This window comes from Coregonus lavaretus (genome assembly GCF_964263955.1).
Source record: "Coregonus lavaretus genome assembly, chromosome: 15".
Lineage (NCBI taxonomy): Eukaryota > Metazoa > Chordata > Actinopteri > Salmoniformes > Salmonidae > Coregonus > Coregonus lavaretus.
The window spans coordinates 14,597,136-14,624,596 of NC_140002.1; the positions used below are offsets into that span (position 1 = coordinate 14,597,136).

The 27,461-nt window shown below is 43.3% G+C and overlaps 1 protein-coding gene across 1 annotated transcript; it reads right to left on the reverse strand.

The window, feature by feature from the left end:
• Positions 1–204: 204 nt before the first annotated feature.
• Positions 205–26,158, reverse strand: LOC311142627 (cation channel sperm-associated auxiliary subunit gamma-like; the record flags this gene model as incomplete). The annotated part of the gene is made up of 26 exons (XM_084178287.1): positions 205–381; positions 551–677; positions 790–882; positions 2,331–2,432; positions 2,595–2,693; positions 2,842–2,905; positions 3,104–3,260; positions 3,551–3,607; positions 3,771–3,851; positions 4,232–4,344; positions 4,705–4,906; positions 5,532–5,745; positions 5,984–6,102; positions 6,929–7,090; positions 7,265–7,379; positions 9,657–9,786; positions 10,526–10,648; positions 11,007–11,072; positions 11,327–11,464; positions 13,572–13,743; positions 24,373–24,528; positions 24,815–24,887; positions 25,206–25,329; positions 25,507–25,654; positions 25,746–25,799; positions 25,901–26,158. The coding sequence occupies 26 exons, from the start codon at positions 26,156–26,158 to the stop codon at positions 205–207; spliced, it is 3,324 nt and encodes a 1,107-aa protein (XP_084034413.1).
• Between the last annotated feature and the right edge of the window lie 1,303 nt (positions 26,159–27,461).

Genomic DNA, 27,461 nt, shown 5'->3' on the forward strand with positions numbered 1-27,461 from the left:
ATACTAGGTGCCAGGGAGACGTTGGATTCTGAAACACAGATGCCACCCTCTTCAGTACATAGCATCAGATCTAAAACCATGAACAATGTCAGAATACATACAGTACACTCTTAAAGTCACATCCGAACAGAACGTAAGCGGTTGATTCGTAATCCCATTCACAAGGAGCATGCACTGTATCGACTGATTGCAGTCATCCACTAATCACTGAATATACAGGTCATTCTCAAAGATAATGTTTTGGGGTGGTTTACCGTGCTCTGCATGGCTCTTGTGCTTGGTGGCCTGGTAGGCTGCCTTTAACAGGTTCTTCAAGCCTGGACCACAGCAGTTATAAACAATGAAGCAGACAAGGATTCCTACGATGGTGGCCAGGGTCATCTGGAGGAAGAAAGACATGTCAACCAAATGTAATATTTGACAACAGTGTAGAGTCAGGTTTTGTGATTCTATTTGAGTCCAGGGCAGCATCCCAAATTGCACCCTATTCCCTATTTAGTGCACTACTTCTGACCAGAGCAAGCCGTTTCCAATATAGGGAATAGGGTACCATATGGGACGCATCCAGGGAACACACCAGCATGTAGAAAAGGCCTCTGCTGGGGTCCAATGGGAATCCATGCACGTGGAGTATAAACCGCAACGCATAGTCACAGTATGTACTCAAATCAATACCCCTAAAGAGGAACACAAGGCACTGTCCAGTTAACATGCAATCAGATCTTTTTTGTGCGCACACATTGACACAGACCCTATACGCAGATGTAATGCTGAACTTTTGAGCCGTACTTGTTTGAGACTTCGACGACAAAGTAATAGTCTGGTGCTTCCAGGCTCTGAGCGGCCATGTTGCCACAGGGAGAGTTCCCCTGACACATCCACCTGCACCGCAACGCACATCAACAAGTAGACCTGTCAGTGATCAGTATGTAGCCTGGTCCCATATCTGATTGTGCTGTATAGCCAACTCACATTTCACTGCACCTATCCAGAGTATGTGACTATATACAGTGCATTCGGAAAGTATTCAGACCCCTTGACTTTTTCCACATTTTGTTACGTTACAGCCTTATTCTAAAATTGATTAAATAAAAAATGTCCCTCAATCTACACACTACCATCCCTACAGTGAAGAATGGTGGTGGCAGCATCATGCTGTGGGGATCCTAGTCAGGATCGAGGGAAAGATGAAAGGAGCAAAGTACAGAGAGATCTTTGATGAAAACCTGCTCCAGGGCGCTCAGGACCTCAGACTGGGGCGAGGGTTCACTTCCAACAGGACAACGACCCTAAGCACACAGCCAAGACAACGCAGGAGTGGCTTCGGGACAAGTCTCTGAATGTCCTTGAGTGGCCCAGCCAGAGCCCGGACTTGAACCCGATCGAACATCTCTGGAGACACCTGAAAATAACTGTCCAGCGACGCTCCGCATCCAACCCGACAGAGCTTGAGAGGATCTGCAAAGAAGAATTGGAGAAACTCCCCAAATACAGGTCTGCCAAGCTTGTAGCGTCATACCCAAGAAGATTTGAGGCTATAATCCTGCCAAAGGTGCTTCAACAAAGTACTGAGCAAAGGGTCTGAATACTTACAGTACCAGTCAAAAGTTTGGACACACCTACCCATTCAAGGGTTTTTCTTTATTTTTTACTATTTTCTACATTGTAGAATATTTTAGATTCTTCAAAGTAGCCACCCTTTGCCTTGATGACACCTTTGCACACTCTTGGCATTCTCTCAACCAACTTCATGAGGTTGTCACCTGGAATGCATTTCAATTAACAGGTGTGCCTTGTCAAAAGTTAATTTGTGGAATTTCTTTCCTTCTTAATGCGTTTGAGCCAATCAGTTGTGTTGTGACAAGGTAGGGGTGGTATACAGAAGATAGCCCTATTTGGTAAAAGACCAAGTCCATATTATGGCAAGAACAGTTCAACTATGCAAAGCGAAACGACAGTCAATCATTACTTTAAGACATGAAGGTCAGCCAATCCAGAACATTTCCAGAACTTTGATGTCTTCACTATTATTCTTCAATGTAGAAGATAGTAAAAATTAAGAAAAACCCTTGAATGTAGAAAATAGTAAAAATAAAGAAAAACCCTTGAATGAGTAGGTGTCCAAACTTTTGACTGGTAGTGTATGTAAATGTATTATTTAAGTCTTTTCTAAAAACCTGTTTTTTCTTTGTCATTATAGGGTATTGTGTGTTGATTGAGGAAAAATAACAATTTTATCCATTTTAGAATAGGGCTGTAACATAACGTGGAAAAAGTCAAGGGGTCTGAATACTTTCCGAATGCACTGTGTGTGTATGTATGAGTGTTACCGAATATTGTTTGTATTGCCATGCATGACCACAAATCCTTCCTTAGTGATGTTGACACTGCTGTCCATGTCTTCAAACATCCATACCAGTGTCCTCTGGGAGCTGTGGGACAGACAGAGAAACCAGGGTGAACTTCCAGGGGGAGTCACACAAATATGCATCTCTATTGGTACCGTATATCAAACCAACCTTGCTCTAATATATTAAAACGATACATTTGGGTCCTGTGTGTTTTCCTGTGTAGCTCTAGTACAACTCCATTACCTGTAGTTGAGGCTGTTATACATAAGCACCTCCTCTGGAGTGTAGAGGCGGATGTGATCTTTTGAGTAAGCTCCTCCGCCAACCACCTTAAAGGTATAGCTATAGTGTAACAAATAGAGACAGTATGATATCAAGCCATGGGCTTCAACAACAGCAATTCATGTATAGAAACCACAAAGATGTTTCGTTTTTTGTCTGAGTACAAAAAAGCGGCACAAGAGGGGATGAGATTGATGGGGGGGGTTACCTCCCGAGGAATCGCTCAGACTCTCCAGAGACCATGTCCTGGATCAAGAAGAAGGGATAGAACACTGCAGACAGAGACACAATGGAGGACATGTAACAGTGGTAGGTAGTTAGATTACATTATACATTTTCTGTCGACCTCCCCGCCTCCCTAATGTACAAGATGTATGTGTGCAGTTTAGATTTAGGTTGAGGGTCAAAACGTATGTCTTCGCAAAAGTTGACCATTTCAAAACGGGTTTAGTTCAGGGTCATAGTCTCACGGTCTTCATAGTAAAAGCAAGGCATGATGGGGTCGGGTTTGGGGCAGTTGAAGTAGCGCTTGTTGTTGTAGGCACACTTCTCCAGGGTAGTTGTGATGTCAAACGCCAGGCGGTTCCCGGGAGGGCAGCCAATGTAGATGGGCACCCTGTGCAGCCCCTAAGTGGTGGTGCAAAGCAAACAGAATATCAGTTATAGGTGGCAGAGACATGTATGCCTGGTTCACACTATAGGGCCAAGCCGAGCTGTATTGGGCTAGCCTGGTAACACAACCATAGTTGCTGGAACGGTGATGGAAAGGACATGAAAGGAAAATATCAGAGCCAGCAGAGTACGGTTCAGGTCGGCCCAATAATGTGAATTAGGCATTAGATGGCATTGAATGGCCTATATGATGAGTCTAACACAATAGGACAGCATAGATGAAGTACAGACAACATGATACTGACTCTAAGGCCTATCCCCTGGTCTTTCTGCTGGTAGCACTTCATCTCCGAGCTGCTCACCTGCATTCACACAGTTTGAGAGAGAGACACCTGGTGGATAGAAGACTCAACAACACTACTCACAAAACATCTCCAAACATTTATAGTAGCAGCATATTCCCTGTCAAATACATGTCAGATATATGAGCCATTTTGTTCCAGGCCCTCGTTGTTCACGTCTCACCCGTAGCAGGAGGTTGAAAGCCAGGAGCCCCTCACCCGCCAGCACTTGACCGGGAAACAGCCCCCTGTCTTTCACAGTCACCTTGGAACACGGAAGAACGTCATTTTGTTTGGTAATGGTAACAGTATACACGGTTTGTCCTGTGTGGCTCAATTGGTTGAGCATGGCGCTTGCAACGCTAGGGTCGTGGCCCATGGGTTTGATTGCCGCTGGGGCCACCGATATGAAAATGTATGCATGCTCTGGATAAAAGTGTCTGCTAAATGGCAAATATTATATTACACTGAGCTGTGAGCACACTGCCACTGTGATCAACTGAAAATATGTAAAAATGAAGCTGTGTGTGAAATGATGTTCCTACAGGAAAATTGAGTCTGAGAAGTAGGTTGTAAAAGTCAAGTGGTGGTGATACAGTGAAGGACATACTGAGGTATCTAAGGCTTGGTTTATGTATGCGTTACCTTATATAACACGGCCCCTCTGTTTAAGAGCTCGTTCCTGGTCACAGACACATGGATGTAGTGGTTGTTGGACACCTCAGCTGAGAGCCAGATGTAGTTGATGTCACTGAGCTCTTTAAGGTACGACAATCATTAGAGACACACAACATAACATAAAACAACATCACAGAAACGCCAACAGAATGCAGTTCATTAGTATGTTGAAATGATTTTCACTGGTGTATGACCTGGGTTCAAACAGCATTTGCTTTCTTTTAAATACTTTGAGTGTTTCATTGAGCCTGCCTGGAGTGCCAGATGGGTGGATGGTTCTAGGCAAGCTCAAACACTCACAGATGGAAGAATTTTAAAGAAAACCAATACTATTTCAACCAAGGGTCGTGCTCATTAGGGCACAGTGCCACAAAAGCCTGTTTCAGTCCGTTTTCTTCCATATGGTGCCTAATGAACATGAGCCCATTCTCTGCTCCCACCTCTGGGTTTCTCCTCCACGGAGAGGTGTTTGGCGGAGCCGCAGGCGATGTAGATGGAGAAGGAGAAGGAGGAGACCCGGTCCAGGTACACCATGTCTGGGAAGGTGATCTCTGAACTCATGTAGGCCCGGGAGTAGCCCCCCATCTCCACGTTGAAGCCTGTGGACGACACGCCGTTGCTAGCCATGTAGAAGTAGTAGTCCTGGGGAGCCAAGAGGACGCGATAGGACTTAGATTGTTATTAAGATCAGAGACAAAAGGTAAAAGGAAACTTTTATGTGGAGTGACATACGGTGTATATCTTTGTATGTGTATCCATATGTGTGTATGTTCATCTGTGTATGAGTGTATCATGTGCAGGGTCATTCACATGCATAAAAACTCTTAGAAGAAGAAGCTGACCGCATATATAACTTTGTCCTTCCACCAGCGCCAGGTTGGGTTGTGGACGGGGTTGCCAATGTCCTGGAAATAAGTAAAGTCAGTATCGTTAAATCCTTCACAAAAGCAATGCCTCCTCTTGCAATCCCAACAGCACTGAGGTGAGTGATTTCCCCAGCCTAACGGGAGGCGCTAACATTACACAAGAGCTAGAGGAAGGAGTTTGAAGGAGTAGGGAACAATCCCAAATCGGCCCCTCGATCCTACGCTCTATGCACTTGTGGAGATCTGAGAAGATAATGATGAACGATATGCTCAAATGGTTGACCGAGATGACATTCTCATTTGTAGGACCTGGGGTATTTCTCTCAGATCTCAACAAGTGCATAGGGGTTGACTTGGGATTGGGCGTGGTATGAGCAGACAGACGGCTGATGTAGGCCTACCATGATGTAGTCCGAGTGCAGGTGGAGCAGGTGGTGCAGCAGACCCTGGTAGGTGGCCAGGGAGGCAGTGGTCTGGAGGCCCAAGGAGGTGGGCACCAGGGGGGGCCGGGTCAGGTATTGCTGGATGCGGTTGTAGGGCTCTGGGTGGGGCAGGTCCGCCATGTGCTCCCAGAAGAAGGGGCAGGTGAGGGGGAAAGAGAAGGCACTGAACGACCTGGGGGGAGAGGGGGAAAGAGAAGGCACTGAACGACCTGGGGGGAGAGGGGGAAAGAGAAGGCACTGAACGACCTGGGGGGAGAGGGGGAAAGAGAAGGCACTGAACGACCTGGGGGGAGAGGGGGAAAGGGCAGGAGAAAGGAAAACGCAAATATGTATTGGGCGAAAAATGTACATTGAAGAATAGTCAGGGTGATAAATAGTCAGTAGAGAACACAGAGGAAAAGGTACAGTACTCCAAGTGGTGGACTTTGCGGGGGGTGGTCGAGAAGTGGCTATAGGAAAGGATCTCGGGCACAGGCAGCTCCCTCTTCACCACAGAACCCTTTCCCTTAGAGTCCACTGTGTACACCACCTAACGAGAGAGAGAGAGGAGAGAGAGAGAGGGTTTACCTTCAACCTCCCACAGGAACATCACAGAGGTGGAAATAAATAAAATAATACATCTACACAGAGTACAAAACATTAGGAACACCTGCTCTTTCCATGGCAAAGACTGACCAGGTGAAAGCTATGATCCCTTATTGATGTCACTTGTTAAATCCACTTTAATCAGTGTGGATGAAGGGGAGAAGACAGGTTAAAGAAGGATTTTCAAGCCTCCAGACAATTGAGACATGGATTGTGTATGTGTGCCATTCAGAGGGTGAATGGGCAAGACAAAAGATTTAAGTGCCTTTGAATAGGGTAGTAGGTGCCAGGCGAACCGGTTTGAGTGTCAAGAACTGCAACACTGTTGGGTTTTTCACGCTCAGCAGTTTCCCATGTGTTTCAAGAATGGTCCACTACCCGAAAGACATCCAGCCAACTTGACACAACTGTGGGAAGCATTGGATTCAATATGGGCCAGCATCCCTGTGGAACGCTTTCGACACCTTGTAGAGTGCATGCCCCGACGAATTGAGGCTGTTCTGAGGGCAAAAGGGGATGCAACTCAATATTAGGAAGGTGTTCCTAATGTTTTGTACACTCAGTGTATATTCTCATGAAAACAAATAGGCCTAGTACACACTCAGGTTGTACAAGTGATGTACAACCCATTTTATATAACAACTGTGACTGCCTCAACCGTCTTTCTGATTCTGCCACAATAAACTTGTCAATCTGGTTTATCGTATACATCCCTATGTGACTGATACACAATCCATGTATATAAATTGATAATAGTTGCATAGGGTTACCTCCTGCAGCTGTTTGTCCCAGTCGTAGAAGACAGTGAGCAGGCTGTGGGTCATGGAGTAGGAGCTGTCGCCCTTCAGAGCCTGCAGGCTAGAGAAGGCCTGCCAGCCCAGGGAGGGGCGCACTCGCATCACCTGGTCCACGCCCTCCTGCCCCCACCACAGCTGAAACACACACACACACACACACAAACATGCTCACACACTCATTTTATATTGTCACGAATGAGTGTTTCATATCACACACACACACACACACGTTTGAAACACAAATGCACGTCATTTCACAATGAGTGAGCAAAAAATAAAACAGTCTTTCTTCCTCTCACACAGGTATACCTCTTCGGTCTCTGTGACGAAGGCAAACTCTCCGTGGTAGGACAGAGTGAAGTACTTGATCATCTGATCCAGAGGGAAGCCATTAAAGAACAGGTAGCTCATCCCCTGGTCTTGACTGTTGGGAACCACAGACAACAGATAGACAACATCTTTGTGCAAATATGACCTACCTTCATGCAAGCATCATGCATGTCCCTGCGTTTACACACACATGCACCAGGGTTTCCGTTAGCCGGTAGTAGCTGGCTTTTGGCAGATACAAAAAAAATGAAAAGCCGATAAATAATATTGCCGTCGGCTAATTGTCCGGGAGAAGAATAAATAATCCCATTGCAAAATAATGCTTTTAGCCTATTCATTTATTAAAATACCAGTCGATGTAAATACATTTGACCGGTCATACTTATCGGTCTATGGGTTAGTTTGCAATATTTAGTGGAATTAAATTCTCGTGTGTATTTTCATTAGTCGTTATGATTCTTATTTATCACACGGGCACAGCATACAGATAACAGAGCCTATTTTAAGCGGAACATCTGTTACAGCTCCTGTTGCAGCTGGAGTGAAACTTGATTTTTAAACCCAATCATTGCGCAACAATTCTAAATTAAATTGCATGTTAAAAACAGTTTTGATAGCCACGCTTAAAAATAGCTACTATTTTTATTTCTCAACTGTGTAATTGAAACATACTTCCCATTTGCCATTCAAGTGTATTTAAAGGTAGGCAGGCTTCAACGCATCACACACCACTTTGCAATGAGCTGGAGGCAGTATGAATTTTGAAAACATACACTTAATTGTTTGAAACCTGAAAGTTTTACTACATATTATGAGGCATGTTCACCTTGAATCAATGTAGCCTAGCCAAAACACAACCAAACATGGAGGTAATTATTTTATAAAGACTTCCATATGCCATTGAAACCAGTAGCCTATTTCTCTCATGTTCTATTGGATTTTTCAAATCAACTTTCTTTCATTGTCCAGTAGCCAAAGGCACAATCCTAGTTATATTAGCAACCCATGCTAGTTGTTGCATATTTGATCTCCCCTCTTTCTGAATTTCTAACTGATATTTTCATCTCGGTCTCATGAAACCGCTTGCATGTGCGGTGCGCTTTTGATAAGTGTTTTCCTGCTAATTTCATTATGGAATGAACATTCGCGTGTAGCCTGCTGCCTTGTACGCTTTGCTGCGCTTAATAGAAATAATAGTTTATCAACATTTTAAGCGAAACGTTCTGATCTGTTGCTTCATGGCTTACTTTATTTTTTTTTGCCTAGGCCTACTGGTTGTATGAATTTGGGATCTATCGTCCCAGAGTTTGTTTGGAATAGGCTATTTCTTTCTTGTACAGAACGACAAGCTGACTAATAGAATAGGTCAACATTTCTACTATGGGGGATAATAGACTGATATAGACTAGTGATTTAGCTGTTCATTAGGCCTACTCGTCATTTTGGCTGAGGAAAAGTAAATGTGTAGTTATTCTAACATCGGAATTGGTAAGTACGCACGCCGTTGCATCATCGAGCAGACGCTCTTATCCAGTTAGTGCATTCATCTTAAGACAGCTAGGTGGGACAAACACATATCACAGGCATAGAAAGTAAATTCTTCCTCAATAAAGTAGCTATCAGTAGAGTCAGAGCTAGAAAGGGGGGTGGGGGGGTCGAGGTGAGGAGGAGGATTATTTAAGATACTGTTTGAAGAGGTAGGGTTTCAGGTGTTTTCAGAAGATGGGCAGGGACTCTGCTGTCCTGGCTTCAGGGGGAAGCTGGTTCTACCATTGGGGTACCAAGACAGAGAAGAGATTGGACTGAGCTGAGCGGGAGGTTACAGTAGTCTAGACGGGAGAAGACAAGTGCCTGGATTAGGACTTTCGCCGCTTCCTGTGTGAGGTACGGTCGTACTCTACGGATGTTGTAGAGCATGAACCTGCAGGACCGAGTTACTGCTTTGATGTTTGCAGAGAACGACAGGGTGTTTTCCAGGGTCACGCCAAGGTTCTATGCACTCTGAGAGGGCGACACTGTGGAGTTGTCAACCGTGATGGAGAGGTGATTTCTGTCATTCTGAGAACCGTGGGTGGACGCCCTAATCAGGTTACGCACCCAATGCATATGGGTCCGGTTTATTTCTCAAATGTCCGGTAAATTTAAATGCTGCCAGTCAAATGTCTGGCGCCACATTTTCCTAATGGAAACCCTTACACGAACGCATGCACACACTTATGCTACTTCCTAGCCTGTATTTCAGAGGCTGTTTCAGTTGTGTGTGCTCACAGTAAAAAAGTGCTGTCGATCAAATCTATAGCCATATGAACCCTAAATGTAGGCTAGCCTCTCTCTCTCACAAACACACACACACACACAGCTGAATACCCACGAGCAGAGCAGAGCGTTTCCCCAGATGTAGAGGATGGCACTGATGGGGTTGAACACCATGCCCCTCAAGTGCAGAGTCACTGTGCCATTTTCCTGAGTCTTGGTCACCACCGTGAACGAGTCTCCACTGCCTGCACAAACACACACAGTTACTAACCCTAATGCAAAATAAGGTAATATTTCACATAATATAATACATAATATCCATGTGTTAATGGGGTCACGCTGTCGCTCAATAGTTTAGCTTCCTCGCTCAAGAGTTCACACTGGTACTCAATCTGGCATCCTCTGTCTTGCAAACACACGTGACCGTCCTCTTGAAACACCTTAGCCAGCTGCACCACCGAAAAGCTAGCGGGTGGGGGTATTTCAACCTGAGGAGTGAGTTTAAACCAACTCAACTCGGTTACAAAATGCAAAACACATGCAACAGGGGCAGAAAATACCTTTTGGGATATACTTGGGGAAGGTGTCGCCGAGGTGGAAATTATTGTCTGCAAAGACCAGAAACAGCCTTATTATTACATATCCTACTTACATTTACATTTTAGTCATTTAGCAGACGCTCTTATCCAGAGCGACTTACAGTTAGTGAGTGCATACATTTTCATACTGGCCCCCCGTGGGAAACGAACCCACAACCCTGGCGTTGCAAGCGCCATGCTCTACCAACTGAGCTACACGGGGCTACTTTGTTACATTGAAATTATAGTGTACATCCAACATGGCACCTTATTCCCTACATTGTGCACTATGGGCCTATGGTCAAAAGTAGAGTACCATATTAGGGAATAGGGTGACATTTTGAACGCAGACTTTCGGGCTTTAAAGTTTCTGTAAATCATCTGAAATAACATGTTACTACTGAACCTAATATGAGGAGGTGGTAGGAGTGGGCCTGTTTATTGTCCGGTAGCAGTTCGAGGAGAACCAAGTCAATCAGGTGGTTGTGGGAAGAATCCTGGGCTGCCCATTTGACCTGGCAGGCTTTACCTGAGGATCATATACACATGAGGGGTGAATCTAAACAGCTCAGACCTGGGTTCAAATACTACTTGAAATCATTCAAATACTTTGAGTGTTTGCTTGAGCGCCAAATGGGCAGGGTTTGCACTTTTGTAACTATTCTATTGGTTAATTAAACCAGGCAAGTTCAATCAAGCACAGATAAAGTATTTGAAATGATTTAAAATAAAAAGATTTACCCAGGTCTGCAGACAGTGAAACAGAATATATCATAACACAACCACCTGTTAGCCTACATTAGACAGTTGTGTATAGTACTACAAAAAAAACTTTATAAAAAAGGTTAACGGTAATTCATGGAAAATATGGTGGCTGGTGAACTCACTGTTCATAAACTCGCAAGCAGTGCTGCCCTTGGAGTCTAGCAACTGAGTAAACGTCACGTCACCGTCTGTTGGGGAAATTGAACCGTGGAAAATAATAAGAGAAGTAAAGACTAAGAGAATTGTGTGATAAGAAAAAAACAGAGAAGGAACACCCAACTAAGAGAGCTAAGCACACAGCCTGAGTAAAAAAAGAATAATCATATCTGACAGCAGACGAAAGACAGAGGTTTGGGACTGATTGGCTGGCTGACTGATTCATTGTTTGACTAATTGACTGGCGGCCTGTCTGCTTGACTGACTGACTGACTGACTGACTGACCGTAGACCTGGGCCCTGTAGAGGGTACCCTTCTGCCAGCCTCCTCCCAGGATGTAGAAGTACTCGGTGTCGTGGTACGAGATGAACACAGGCACCATGCGGGACACGCACACCGTGCGCAGCACCTGTTGCCATGCCTCTGACACAGTGTAGAGAGAGGGGGATACGGAGAGTTTTAATGGAGCTACAGTGCTGCTTGAAAATATGTGAACCCCTTGTGTAATTACAGATATTTTCAGTTTTATCCTGAAATCTTCATTTAATCAGAACCAGTCTTTTTGATCTGACATAACAGGTTTATATTTACCAATACCATATGTTGGTGTAGAGGAAATCATGCGTGTAGTAGAAAAATAAAATAAAAAAGGAATTAGAGCAGGTGCAAAAATAAGTGAACCCCAAGTTGCATTGGTTAAATCAAGTAGGTAAGTAGAATCAGGTGGGTAAATAATTAGCTACCAAATGAACCAATCAAAGGAGAGATTGTTAGGAAAGAGTTTGGGCGGGACTCTGATAAATAGAGATAAGAAACCTGGTCAGTTTGGTGTTACCCATCCAGGTGAATGCAAAGCACACCATGCCGAGAGGAAAGGAGATCTCAGAGGACATCCGGACGAGGGCAGTGAGAGCACATCAGTCTGGGGAAGGCTATAAAATCATCTCAAAAAGATTTGAGCTCCATCAGTCCACTGTGAGGCAAATAATTTACAAATGGAGAGCATTTAACATGACAGCAACTCGGCCTACAAGTGGACGCTCTTCCAAAATATCCCCAAGAGCCACAAGAACAATAATAAATCAGGTAAAAGCCAACCCAAACATAACATATTTTGCAGAGCTCCCTTGCTGCATCTCAGGTAATTGTGCATACTTCAACAATAAGAAGAACACTGAATCGAAATGCCATTCATGGGAGGGTTGCTAGGAGGTAGCCTCTGCTGTCAAAAAAGAACCAAACTGCCCGTCTTAACGTTGCCAGAGACCACCTGGACAAACCTGAAGGTTTCTGGAAGTCCATTCTCTGGACCGATGAGTCCAAAATTGACCTTTTTGGTCACAATCAACACCGCAATGTTTGGCGAAAACCCAACACTGCGTACCACCAAAATAACCTTATCCCAACAGTCAAGCATGGTGGTGGGAATGTCAAGATCTGGGGCTGCTTTTCCTCCTCTGGACCTGGACGACTCCACATCATTAAGGGAACCATGAATTCTGAGGTATACCAGGAGATTCTTGAACAGAACATCAGGCCATCAGTTAATGAGCTAAAGCTGGGCTGAAAATGGGTCTTAACAAGACAACGACCCAAAGCATTCAAGCAAATCTACCAAAGAATGTCTCAGGAGAAAGAAGGTTTGTGTTTGGATTGGCCAAGTCAAAGTCCTGACCTAAATCCAATCGAGATGCTGTGCAGTTCATGCCAGACACCCCTCAAACCTCACTCAATTGGCTGAGTTCTGTAAGGAGGAGTGGGCAAAAATCCCTCAAAACAGATGTCAGAGACTGATTACTGGCTATAGGAGACGTTTAGTCCAAGTTATCGCTGCTAATGGAGGTGCCACAAGCTATTGACTGAAGGGGTTCACATATTTATGCACACATCAAATCTGAGTTTCTGTTAAATAAACCACTTTTGTTAAATGAACAATGAAAATGTATCATATTTTTTTGTTTCTGTCATTTACTTGGACTGTCTTTATTACGAATTGGGGTTTAGATAAGGATTTTATGTTTATTTTAATATTCTATAGCAAAATAATGACCATCCCTGTAGTGTTCACATACCTTCAAGCAGCACTGTATGTATGGTTTTGTTTGTGGATCTAATTGCTACAGCCACAAAGAGACTTTGTGACCGAGATTTTGCCACTGTCTTTTTCAATGGGAGTCATCCGTTGACAGATGATGGACAACAGAGCACTAATTGTTTGTCTTTTTACGTATGCAGCTTATCCATAAATAGTTGAATTGAGTTTAACTTGATGGACAGAAACAATATTATGCACTCACTAACTGTAAGTCGCTCTGGATAAGAGCGTCTGCTAAATTACTAAAATGTAAAATGTAATGAATGAATAAGTGATTTCATCTGTGTTCATGCGTCTCTAGGTGCCGTAGTCTCAGTTTGAGAATCAACTGTGCAATTTATTCCGTGGACACAGGGGACAGAGATTCCAGATTTCATGTTCCAGTGTGTAAGCAGGGTGAATGGGAGCCAGTGGTGTCTAACGGTGCAGTTTTACCTGAGGGCGGGGCTCTTAGAGGCAGCAGGGAGAAGTTGCCCACGAAGCGGTGCAGCAGCTGGTTCTGGCGGATGAACAGGGAGCTCTCTGTGGAGATGGCCTCTAGGATCATGGAGGAGAACTCCACCTGGGGGCAGTTCAGGGAGCCTGCCCAGCAGCTCTCGATACCCACCTAAGTGTAAACCGATTGGACACACATGCATACCAGGGTGGGGGTCAATTCCATGTCAATTCAGGTAGTAAACTGAAATTACAACGTTTTTCTTATGGAGAAGCATTGAGGAAAATTGGAATTGAAATGGACTAAATGGAAACGTTTGCTTGAGCCTGCTTAGAGTGACAGATGGGCAGGGTTTGCACTTTAAGGACTCTTCCATTAGTTCCATTGCACCATGCAAGCTCTATCAAGCACAACTAAAGCATTCAAAAGTTTTTAGCTTTTGTATAGTTTGTTATCGGGGAGTATATGAAAAAAAAATCTCCAATGTAAATGTATTTGAATATATTTTTGCAAAGTCTAGCAATGTCAAATGCAGACTTTTTTACACTGTTTAAATCCATTTTTGTAAAATTTTACTTAGTGGTTTGCCTTTAACCAAGTTTTGTACTTGAATGACTTTTATTCAATCGGTCACTGGACTACTTGCCTCCCAGATCACAGAGGTTTGGGATTACTGACTCTACAACACAGATTACTCTGTCTCTTTTCATGGCGGCTTTCCCTATCAGAGGAAGGGGCGAGCGTCTCCTACGTTGTAGGAGTTGCATCTATTTTGCTCTGTTCCGGGACGATGTGGACCGGCCAATTTCCAATGCAACAACTGTTTACTTGGGGAGGACTACAATCCCCCAGCCCCAGGGGATTCTTCTGCTGGCTCGGGTCCACCATGCCCCACTTCCCGTTGGTCATCGAGGGATCTCCCGAACCTATCGAGTCGCAACAGTGGCCGAACTTCTTCGGATAATAAACATACTTCATTGGCTATTATTGTTTTACATGAATTATCCCAATGCGAGTTATCCAGAGTCTCCTGTATTCCTGACCCAGCCATTGAACATTTCTCCTCTATTTGTATTCCCCTAGCAGATAATCATGCACCTTTTAAACAATATAGAGTTAAGAACAAATCAAACCCTTGGTATTAATCTGATCTTTCAGAGCGTATTCACAAGAGGAACCAAGCCTCGGCCAAAGCTAGGAAAACTGACTGTCTCTGATTGGCAATCTTTCAGACAACTCAGAAACAGTTGTACTATCTTGATTAAGAAAGCTAAATCCAACTACTTGTTAATCTCTGACTCTGCTGGTGATTCTTCTAAATTCCTGATAATTTTTAATTTGCTGAAGTGTGCAAATTCTTCCCCTTCCCTGCCTAAGCAAGTTCTGTCAGACTCCGGCATCATTACAAGAAATGCTTTTAATCATAATTTTATCTTTTTATTTGAGGATTGGTGGTTTAATTAGCTAAGGGCCCGGTTTCCCAAAAGCATCTTAAGGCTAAGTTCATCGTTAGAACCCTCGTAGGAGCATCGTTAAATCTCAGAGCTGTTTCCCCAAAACCATCGTTATTAAACGTTGCACTTGAAAGCGCTCGTAATCTAACACCTGCCTCAGACTAGAACAGCTAAGTGTATCATTAGATGCTTTTTTGCCCTCCTGCATCACTTTATACACAGAAGGTCTCCTCTAAATATAGAATCACATGCTTTATACACGCCTCTCTGTGACCGCTGATAACTTCAGAACAAAGTAGATTAGAAACTACAAATACAAAGTTGCCAATGTCTTTGCAATTGATACAAACAAGGGACGTATAAAAAAGATGCTTCAAATTAAAACAGATGACTGCATTCAAATAGAAATAGCCTACAGTAGGCTATAGGCCTATTTCAGTCATATTGAAATACAATTAATGTTCAATCAATTGAATTATATTTTGTACTTGTATGCTACTGTCTGTAACTTGTCTCAATATATTTCATAATGTGTAGCCTAACGTGCGCAATGATGTGCCAAATCTTGATTTATAGGATAAGTATTATAATAAGCCGCATCAATATTTGCAGCCATAGGTGATAATATCGTTCTAGGAGCTGATCCATCGTCAGTATTGTGGAATAATTATAATGTTAAGGTAAGATTTGAATGGAGAAAGCTGATCCGAGAGCAGCGTTGCCTTTCTTTTGATCCTATCAGTATCGACATGCCTCAACGACGCATCTGCGGAGTGTTTTGGGAAACGTATGTTACATCTTCGGCCGTTGTATGATAGATGCATCATTAAAACACTCGTAAACCTAAGTTCCATCGCTATCGGGATACCGGGCCCTGGTCAGTCAGTTTGCTGCTCCCAGCCTCTAGCTGACTTGATTGAAAACTCCTCAACTACTAGTGAATCTGTGTTTTCATGTCAACAAGTTACTATCTGTGATGTGCTAACTGCCTTGCTTAAGATTGTCACGCTCGTCGTACTCTGGCCAACATAGAAACAGCACAACTAGAACTCCCGACATAGAAATACGACACATAGAATGACCACACCCTGGCTCAACATATAGAGTCCCAGAGCCCGGGTGTGACAGTACCCCCCCCTAAAGGCGCGGACTGCGACCGCGCCTCAACTAGAACCAAACAGGGGAGGGCTGGGTGGGCATTCCTCCTCGGCGGCGGTTCTGGCTCCGGGCTTGCCCACCACCCTCCAATAATCCCCCCATAGCGCCCCTGGTCCGGTCTGGCCCCGCTGGCTGGAGCTGAACTGGACATCGTAGGAGCGGGTAGCTTCAGCTCCGTTGTGGAGCAGCTGACCGGTACCTGATCAGGCACCGGTGACCCAGGCACGGGTTGTGCCGGACTGACGACGCGCACCCCTGGCTTGGTGCGTGGAGCAGGAACGGACCGGACCGGGCTGACAATACGCACCCCTGGCTTGGTGCGTAGAGCAGGAACGGTCCTTACCAGACTGACGACTCGCACCCCTGGCTTGGTGCGTGGAGCAGCAACGGGCCTTACCAGGCTTACGACTCGCACCCCTGGCTTGGTGCGAGTAGCAGGAACGGGCTGGACCAGGCTGACGACTCGCACCCCTGGCTTGGTGCGTGGAGCCGGAACGGGCCTCACCGGACTGACGACTCGCACCCCTGGCTTGGTGCGTGGAGCAGCAACGGGCCGGACCGTTGTGTCCAGAGCATGGAGGCGCTACCAGGAGACAGGCCAGTACATCAGGAGACGCGGAGGAGGCCGTAGGAGGGCAACAACCCAGCAGCAGGACTGCTACCTCCGCCTTTGTGCAAGGAGGAGCAGGAGGAGCACTGCCAGAGTCCTGCAAAATGACCTCCAGCAGGCCACAAATGTGCATGTGTCTGCTCAAACGGTCAGAAACAGACTCCATGAGGGTGGTATGAGGGCCCGACGTCCAAATGTGGGGGTTGTGCTTACAGAGAACACCAAGATTGGCAAATTCGCCACTGGCGCCCTGTGCTCTTCACAGATGAAAGCAGGTTCACACTGAGCACGTGACAGACGTGACAGAGTCTGGAGACGCCGTGGAGAACGTTCTGCTGCCTGCAACATCCTCCAGCATGACCGGTTTGGCGGTGGGTCAGTCATGGTGTGGGGTGGCATTTCTTTGGGAGCCCTCCATGTGCTCGCCAGAGGTAGCCTGACTGCCATTAGGTACCGAGATGAGATCCTCAGACCCCTTGTGAGACCATATGCTGGTGCGGTTGGCCCTGGGTTTCTCCTAATGCAAGACAATGCTAGACCTCATGTGGCTGGAGTGTTTCAGCAGTTCCTGCAAGAGGAAGGCATTGATGCTATGGACTGGCCCGCCCATTCCCCAGACCAGAATCCAATTGAGCACATCTGGGACATCATGTCTCGCTTCATCCACCAACGCCACGTTGCACCACAGACTGTCCAGGAGTTGGCGGATGCTTTAGTCCAGGTCTGGGAGGAGATCCCTCAGGAGACCATCCGCCACCTCATCAGGAGCATGCCCAGGCGTTGTAGGGAGGTCATACAGGCACGTGGAGGCCACACACACTACTGAGCCTAATTTTGACTTGTTTTAAGGACATTACATCAAAGTTGGATCAGCCTGTAGTGTGGTTTTCCACTTTAATTTTGAGGGTGACTCCAAATCCAGACCTCCATGGGTTGATACATTTGATTTCCATTGATAATTTTTGTGTGATTTTGTTGTCAGCACATTCAACTATGTAAAGAAAAAAGTATTTAATAAGATTATTTCATTCATTCAGATCTAGGATGTGTTATTTTAGTGTATTTTTTTGAGCAGTGTACATTACTCATACTGAATTTCCACGTGGGCGAGGATATTGGAAATGTTATCAAACTCTATTGGATGATAACTTGTTTTTAACTAGGACAGAGGAATTTATAACTGATTTTTTCCGACATACCATAGGTACAGCAAATCCCCTTATTGTATGGGACACCGTTAAATGTGCCTTTAGAGGCCATGCAATTCAGTAATCATCTCGAAAACAAAAGCAATTTAGGTCAAGAGTACACACTAACAAATGAAATAGAAGGTCTAACAGAACAGATAGATAGCAATAACAACTGTAACATAGATGCTCAGAATAAATTAGAGGAAAAACAAAAAGACATGGAGAAACTTATTCAAGAAAGATCAAGTGTAATATATTATAAAAATAAAGCAAACTGGATGGAATATGGGGAAAAATGCACCAAATTCTTTTTTAATCTTCAACATAGGAATGCTACCAAAAATAATTTATTGAAACTGGTTACAAATGACGGAGTCACCCATGATTCACCAAATTATATTTTGAAGGAGGAAACAAAGTACTTTAAGCATATGTTTTCGTTTCAGTCGCCTCCATCTCCTCTAACTGAAGCAAATTTTAGAGATTTGTTTTCTATTGATAATGTAAAACAGCCATGCAGAAAGACTCATGTGAAGGTGAAATTACAGAGGAGGAACTTCTGGATGCAATTATAGACTTTAAGTCTGGGAAAACTCCAGGGTTGGATGGCATACCAGTCGAGGTATACCAAACCTTTTTTGATATACTCAGAGGATCGTTATTAGCATATTTTAACCACTCCTATGTAAATGGTAGATTATCAGATACTTAAGAAGGTCTGATTTCATTATTACTGAAACAGGATACAAGTGGAAATATAAAGATCCAGTCCAATTACAGTGAGGGAAAAAAGATCCCCTGCTGATTTTGTACGTTTGCCCACTGACAAAGAAATGATCAGTCTATAATTTTAATGGTAGGTTTATTTGAACAGTGAGAGACAGAATAACAACAAAAAAATCCAGAAAAACGCATGTCAAAAATTTTATAAATTGATTTGCATTTTAATGAGGTAAATAAGTATTTGACCCCCTCTCAATCAGAAAGATTTCTGGCTCCCAGGTGTCTTTTATACAGGTAACGAGCTGAGATTAGGTGCACACTCTTAAAGGGAGTGCTCCTAATCTCAGCTTGTTACCTGTATAAAAGACACCTGTCCACAGAAGCAATCAATCAATCAGATTCCAAACTCTACACCATGGCCAAGACCAAAGAGCTCTCCAAGGATGTCAGGGACAAGATTGTAGACCTACACAAGGCTGGAATGGGCTACAAGACCATCGCCAAGCAGCTTGGTGAGAAGGTGACAACAGTTGGTGTGATTATTCGCAAATGGAAGAAACACAAAAGAAGTGTCAATCTCCCTCGGCCTGGGGCTCCATGCAAGATCTCACCTCGTGGAGTTGCAATGATCATGAGAACGGTGAGGAATCAGCCCAGAACTACACGGGAGGATCTTGTCAATGATCTCAAGGCAGCTGGGACCATAGTCACCAAGAAAACAATTGGTAACACACTACGCCGTGAAGGACTGAAATCCTGCAGTGCCCGCAAGGTCCCCCTGCTCAAGAAAGCACATATACATGCCCGTCTGAAGTTTGCCAATGAACATCTGAATGATTCAGAGGAGAACTGGGTGAAAGTGTTGTTGTCAGATGAGACCAAAATGGAGCTCTTTGGCATCAACTCAACTCGCCGTGTTTGGAGGAGGAGGAATGCTGCCTATGACCCCAAGAACACCATCCCCACCGTCAAACATGGAGGTGGAAACATTATGCTTTGGGGGTGTTTTTCTGCTAAGGGGACAGGACAACTTCACTGCATCAAAGGGACGATGGACGGGGCCATGTACCGTCAAATCTTGGGTGAGAACCTCCTTCCCTCAGCCAGGGCATTGAAAATGGGTCGTGGATGGGTATTCCAGCATGACAATGACCCAAAACACACGGCCAAGGCAACAAAGGAGTGGCTCAAGAAGAAGCACATTAAGGTCCTGGAGTGGCCTAGCCAGTCTCCAGACCTTAATCCCATAGAAAATCTGTGGAGGGAGCTGAAGGTTCGAGTTGCCAAACGTCAGCCTCGAAACCTTAATGACTTGAAGAAGATCTGCAAAGAGGAGTGGGACAAAATCCCTCCTGAGATGTGTGCAAACCTGGTGACCAACTACAAGAAACGTCTGACCTCTGTGATTGCCAACAAGGGTTTTGCCACCAAGTACTAGGTAGCTCAGCTGGTAGAGCACGGCGCTTGTAACGCCAAGGTAGTGGGTTCGATCCCCGGGACCACCCATACACAAAAAAAATTATGCACGCATGACTGTAAGTCGCTTTGGATAAAAGCGTCTGCTAAATGGCATATTATTATTATTAAGTACTAAGTCATGTTTTGCAAAAAGGTATTGTCGGACATTATTCATTCCAATCAGACAGGTTTTTTTACATGGGCGATACATTGGAGATAAAATAAGGCAAGTACTGGAAACAATAGAACACTATGAATAATCTGGGAAACCAGGCCTACTATTCATAGCAGACTTCGAAAAGGCATTTGATAAAGTACGACTGGGGTTTATATATAAATACCTGGAGCATTTCAATTTTCGACAATCTCTTATGAATTGGGTTAAAATCATGTATAGTAACCCTAGGTGTAAAATAGTAAATAATGGCTATTTCTCAGAAAGTTTTAAACTGTCAAGAGGAGTGAAACAAGGTTGTCCACTATCGGCATATCTATTTATTATTGCCATCGAGATGTTAGCTATTAAAATCAGATCCAACAATAATATCAAGGGATTAGAAATTCAGGGCTTAAAAACAAAGGTGTCATTGTACGCTGATGATTCATGTTTTCTTTTAAATCCACAACTTGAATCCCTCCACAGCCTCATAGAGGATCTAGATACATTTTCTAACCTCTCTGGATTACAACCAAATTATGATAAATGTACTATAGTACGTATTGGATCACTAAAAAATACAATTTTTACATTACCATGTAGTTTACCAATACAATTGTTTGATGGTGATGTGGATATACTCGGAATACATATCCCAAATGAAATAAATGATCACACTCCAATAAATTTTAATAGAAAGTTAGCAAAAATAGATAAGATCTTGCTACCATGGAAAGGTAAATACCTGTCAAAACGAAGCTGGATTCAAAACTTAGAATGTTTCAATTTAAATTATTATATAAAATTATTGCTACCTATGGAAGACAGAATCATTAGATCATTTGTTTTGGTACTGTCCATTTGTAGCTTGTTTTTGGACACAGGTCCAGGAATGGCTAAATGATTGCAATATTTACCTGGAGCTAACCCTGCAGATAGCACTACTGGGTGATCTGAAAAGTCATAGTCAATCGATCAATAATATAATAATAATTTTAGCAAAAATGTTTATATTCAATTTACGATCTGTAGAAACAATGACAATAGAAAGGTTCAGAACTTTTATAAAACATCACAGTACAGTTGAAAAATATATGGCAAATAGAAATCCAATATGGATGGTGTTAAGAGATAGTTGGGAGGTGTTGAATGGAGCTGAAGGATGGGACTAATAACAACAACTAATAACAACAAGATAACTAATGTAAAGCATACTGTGTCCATAATAAGTATATAGGTTATAGGTTGAGAGCTTTTGTGAAAGAGCACAGTTAGAAAAATATGGCATATAGAAGCAAACCAGATGGACATCATGAAAATGATCGGAGGAAGTTCAGGAGTAAAAACTAACAAAATATAATTATTGTAGAATTTGACTGTGTCCATAAAATGTATATAGTATGTATGGGCTGGAAGTAGAGGCCTAAGCGTTGTTTTTCACTAGTTTACTCCAATTGGGGAAGGGGTGGTGGGGTTGGAAAGTAATGAAGGGAAATATAATTTTTAAAAGGATATGTGTGTGTGTGTGTATGGATGTATGTATATACAGTGGGGGAAAAAAGTATTTAGTCAGCCACCAATTGTGCAAGTTCTCCCACTTAAAAAGATGAGAGAGGCCTGTAATTTTCATCATAGGTACACGTCAACTATTACAGACAAAATGAGAAAAAAAATCCTGAAAGTCACATTGTAGGATTTTTTATGAATTTATTTGCAAATTATGGTGGAAAATAAGTATTTGGTCAATAACAAAAGTTTCTCAATACTTTGTTATATACCCTTTGTTGGCAATGACACAGGTCAAACGTTTTCTGTAAGTCTTCACAAGGTTTTCACACACTGTTGCTGGTATTTTGGCCCATTCCTACATGCAGATCTCCTCTAGAGCAGTGATGTTTTGGGGCTGTCGCTGGCCAACACGGACTTTCAACTCCCTCCAAAGATTTTCTATGGGGTTGAGATCTGGAGACTGGCTAGGCCACTCCAGGACCTTGAAATGCTTCTTACGAAGCCACTCCTTCGTTGCCCGGGCGGTGTGTTTGGGATCATTGTCATGCTGAAAGACCCAGCCACGTTTCATCTTCAATGCCCTTGCTGATGGAAGGAGGTTTTCACTCAAAATCTCACGATACATGGCCCCAATCATTCTTTCCTTTACACGGATCAGTCGTCCTGGTCCCTTTGCAGAAAAACAGCCCCAAAGCATGATGTTTCCACCCCCATGCTTCACAGTTGGTATGGTGTTCTTTGGATGCAACTCAGCATTCTTTGTCCTCCAAACACAACGAGTTGAGTTTTTACCATATGACATTCTCCCAATCCTCTTCTGGATCATCCAAATGCACTCTAGCAAACTTCAGACAGGCCTGGACATGTACTGGCTTAAGCAAGGGGACACGTCTGGCACTGCAGGATTTGAGTCCCTGGCGGCGTAGTGTGTTACTGATGGTAGGCTTTGTTACTTTGGTCCCAGCTCTCTGCAGGTCATTCACTAGGTCCCCCCGTGTGGTTCTTGTGATCATTTTGACCCCACAGGGTGAGATCTTGCGTGGAGCCCCAGATCGAGGGAGATTATCAGTGGTCTTGTATGTCTTCCATTTCCTAATAATTGCTCCCACAGTTGATTTCTTCAAACCAAGCTGCTTACCTATTGCAGATTCAGTCTTCCCAGCCTGGTGCAGGTCTACAATTTTGTTTCTGGTGTCCTTTGACAGCTCTTTGGTCTTGGCCATAGTGGAGTTTGGAGTGTGACTGTTTGAGGTTGTGGACAGGTGTCTTTTATACTGATAACAAGTTCAAACAGGTGCCATTAATACAGGTAACGAGTGGAGGACAGAGGAGCCTATTAAAGAAGAAGTTACAGGTCTGTGAGAGCCAGAAATCTTGCTTGTTTGTAGGTGACCAAATACTTATTTTCCACCATAATTTGCAAATAAATTCATAAAAAATCCTACAATGTGATTTTCTGGAGAAAAAAATTCTCAATTTGTCTGTCATAGTTGACGTGTACCTATGATGAAAATTACAGGCCTCTCTCATCTTTTTAAGTGGGAGAACTTGCACAATTGGTGGCTGACTAAATACTTTTTTCCCCCACTGTATGTATGGATGTATATATATGTGTGTGTATGTGTGTGTATGTATGTATATATATATATATAGAGAGAGAGAGAGAGAGAGAGAGAGAGAGAGAGAGAGAGAGAGAGAGAGAGAGAGAGAGAGAGAGAGAGAGAGAGAGAGAGAGAGAGAGAGTGAGAGAGAGAGAGAGAGAGAGAGAGAGAGAGAGAGAGAGAGAGAGAGAGAGAGAGAGAGAGAGAGAGAGAGAGAGAGAGAGAGAGAGAGAGAGAGAGAGAGAGAGATAGATAGATAGATAGATAGATAGATAGATAGATAGATAGATAGATAGATAGATAGATAGATAGATTTGCGAGAGAAAAAACATATGGGGGATTGGAACTGATGCAGACAATTACATTGATGGAAGTTACAATCTATCTGAAAAATTAAAGATGATCTACACCCTGAATTTAAAAAAAAAACATCTGGCGGTCATATCTGGTTTTGGAGGGCGACCCATGTGGCCCATCTCCACAAAGGTGGTGACCCATCAGACCTAAATAATTACCACCCTATCTCTAAACTTTCTTGCCTAGCAAAAATATTAGAAACTCTGATTAACGCCCTCAGCTAAGATCGTTCCTATCTATGAAATTTATTTTAAGTGTTCATCAATCTGGCTTCAGGCAGCACTATCTCTATAGCAATTCAGGAAGCTGATTGAGAGACTTTTTGATGAAGAATATGTTTGTCTTCCATGATTGTATTTTTGTATCTCTGTTTTGCGTAATGTATTGTATTTACTTATATTTTTGTAATTACAGGGCTCATCTGCAAAAGAGACCTTGGTCTCAGCATGACTCCCTGTCAAAAGAAAGATTCAACTGTTTTTATTTATTTTTAATCCCAGGTCTGCTGGTTACACAGTACTACACACTCACACAAACAGTCAATGCTCTAGCCTGTGTCTTTACACTATGTGTCTGGTTTTACCTCGATGGGGGAGGTGTGCTGGAACTCTGTGGCGGTCATCAGGACAGCCTTGAAGCCAGGAATACCAGGAAGAATGAGGATGGGAGAACTCTGCACCACCGCCCACAGAGGGCGAGAGGGACTGCCCAAAACCATCATGTCCTCCAGTGCTGGCATCTATAGACATACGAATAGAGAGAGAGATAGAAAGAGCAGAGCACTGTATATACATTTGAAATATCATAAATCATAATTAATCTATACTTTAACAATTACTCGTGGATAATCAACTTCAATACATTTTTGTTTACATTTATTTTAAAATCCTTCCTTCAGAAGACACCTAGTGCAAAACATTTTTGTTCCATTTTCACACAAAACCACCCACTCATCTAGAGAATGTCTATTAGCTTATTTTTCTCTCTCCCTCCTCTCCCTCTTTGTGGATCTGTCTGTCCCTCACCTCCGTACCAAAGGAGATCTTCGTCTCCCCTCTGTCAGTGGTGCGCACATAGCCGTTAACATTCACTGCAAAGCTGCTCACACAAACACAGACACAGCATGCAGTTTAGCAGTCATGTAGAGAGAGGGTCATGATCTTGGATCAGAGATGCATTTCCTATGTTCCCCATAATGTACTAGATATTGTTTGTCTGTAACTTGGGAGTAATTTATGCTTGATAGCCATACCCCAAAAAGGATTTCATAGATGAGAATTGAATAGTAATCTTTTAAGTGTGGCTGATTTGACACCTGTAAAGTGAAGCAAGTACATGACCGATGCTTGGCAGGCACTGTGTGTTATAGGCCTACGCATGCGTGCACATTTAAATACACAAACAGTTGTCACTGACCTTCTCTCAGGCACCAGTTGACCCTGGCCATTTGATACCACTTGAACCCTGTATACTACTGACCCATTAAGGATGGGCATGGGAGCATACCAACCCAGCTGGCACAGGTCGCTGTCACAGGGCACTGCAGGGGGAAACACACACACACTTGATGTTCCTGACCGGGAGCACAAATGAACATGAGTGAATTCCACTCTACAAACAGACCACACATGTAGCACATACAGTTGCAAGCTCATAAAAACATGGCCTAGTTCAAATGAACATACAAGACAAAACTGACACACATGCGCACACACACCACTGTCCAGCAGGGGGGCTGTGGTGAGGATGATCTGCAGTCTCTGTGATTTGAGGCGGATGGGGTGGACGGGTTCCTGGAAGGTCAGGACCACATTGGGGGTCAACCCTGTGAGGAGGGCCTCCTGAATGGCACGCTTAGAAGACTCCTGTTGGAACAAACATGTAGCTTCTTCTTCTAGTCATTGTGTTTGCATTCACAATAAGTCATATTAAAGGATGTAAGAAGAGTTATGTTACCTTTGAACCACACAGTAGGTCTATGCGTAGGTAGTAAGGGAAGCCAAGATAACTCTGCAGAACAGAAACAGTGCACAGTTAACCTGTGAAGAATCTTCCTCTAGTTACACAGTATAAATCTCAACCACTGTACTCCGACTGGGTTGGAAACTCACAGTGGTACTCTCCTGGGTGTTGACTGGCTGGTCAGTCAGCGTCTTTATAATGTCCTGAACCTTAGTGCTGAACTGCTGCACCTCTATGCCTCCTGACAGGGTGGTCAGAGGACTCTCAAAGTTACAGGTTGAAGTGAGGTTGAGGGGGTCACCGATTTCACAAAGCCTGACACCCCATTCACACTCTCCTCTGGCTGCTCCTCCTAATCCTCTTCCATACAGAAGACTCAGAATGAGGGAGACATGGAGGGTCCACATTTCTAAAATGGACAATACCAAAAAGCAATGTTGATATTTGGGTAATATTAAATTCATTGCTAGCATGTTAACCGTTAGCTAACAAAAATAGTTGACTACAAAAATCTACCCAGCTTGTTAGTTATATAAGATAATAAAAGTATGATAGTAAAAGTAGCTGGCTAGCTACTTACTGCAAACGTTATTTTTTTCACCAACTTAACGTTATTGTGTATTGTAGCTAGCTAACGTTAGCTAACTATGCATTAGTTAGCTAGCTAGCATTGAGTAACATTAGACATGAACGTTACCAAAACTTTTGTCAAAAGTCAAATTCAATCAAAATACTTAGCTAATTCGCGAATTTGTTTCACAATCTGAGTATATAGCTTACACCTGTAGCTAGCTAAACAGTTATGAATAGACAAAAAAATTGCCTACTTTTCACTCAATTGGGAATAACGGACATTCCCTCATGCCATGGCCTCATCAACCAAATAATGTGGGCACATTAAAACCGCACTGTCGTGTATGGTCGGAAGGAAGCCCATTCCAGCCACCAATAATACAAATAATAAAAAGGTTATACTATCTAAAAAATGTGAGATACGTATGTAAAAATGTAGAGATACTGTCTAAAAATATCGAGATACTAACTCGACATTTTGAGATAGAACATACAGGATATGTTTTTTCATTTGTAGCATTATGTGGCGATTTATTTCGATCTATCGTTGCAGTGATCATCACAGCAGGGCCACAGGCAAACGTGTGGCGAGCTGGTATTTGCCCTAACACATTCATAAACACAAAAGCGTTGAAAAGAGGGACAAAGTACTGTTGTTTAGGCTGATTTGCCTCATGATTTGTCAACTCGTGCACAATTAATCTGTGCCTCAGTCTGATCAATTGTAGCCTACTGATAACAACCACAACTGTAGGTAGCCTAGAGAAGCCTATGCAGTCTGATCCCCTCTGGCTAGGAAACAAAGCAAGTAACGCCATGTATTCATAGCCCTTAAACTATGTATTTATCGCCTAAAATATGACTATTTATATGTGTTAAGAGAACACGTGAATGTGATCAAATTTGGTTTGTATTCAAACTTCGGGTGATTAGGCTACCTAGACTTTATGAATCCAAAATTATTGACTACAATTAATCAACACAATAGTGATGACATACTGCGCGAGTAACTGTTTAATTACCGATGCAATTGCAACCCTGAATAAAGCAAGCTCAGCCCTGTTAGTTCTAATGTCCAATCGCAGTTGTCCTAAAAAAAAACACACAAAAAATGACCTGATTTAGAACTAAATCTGG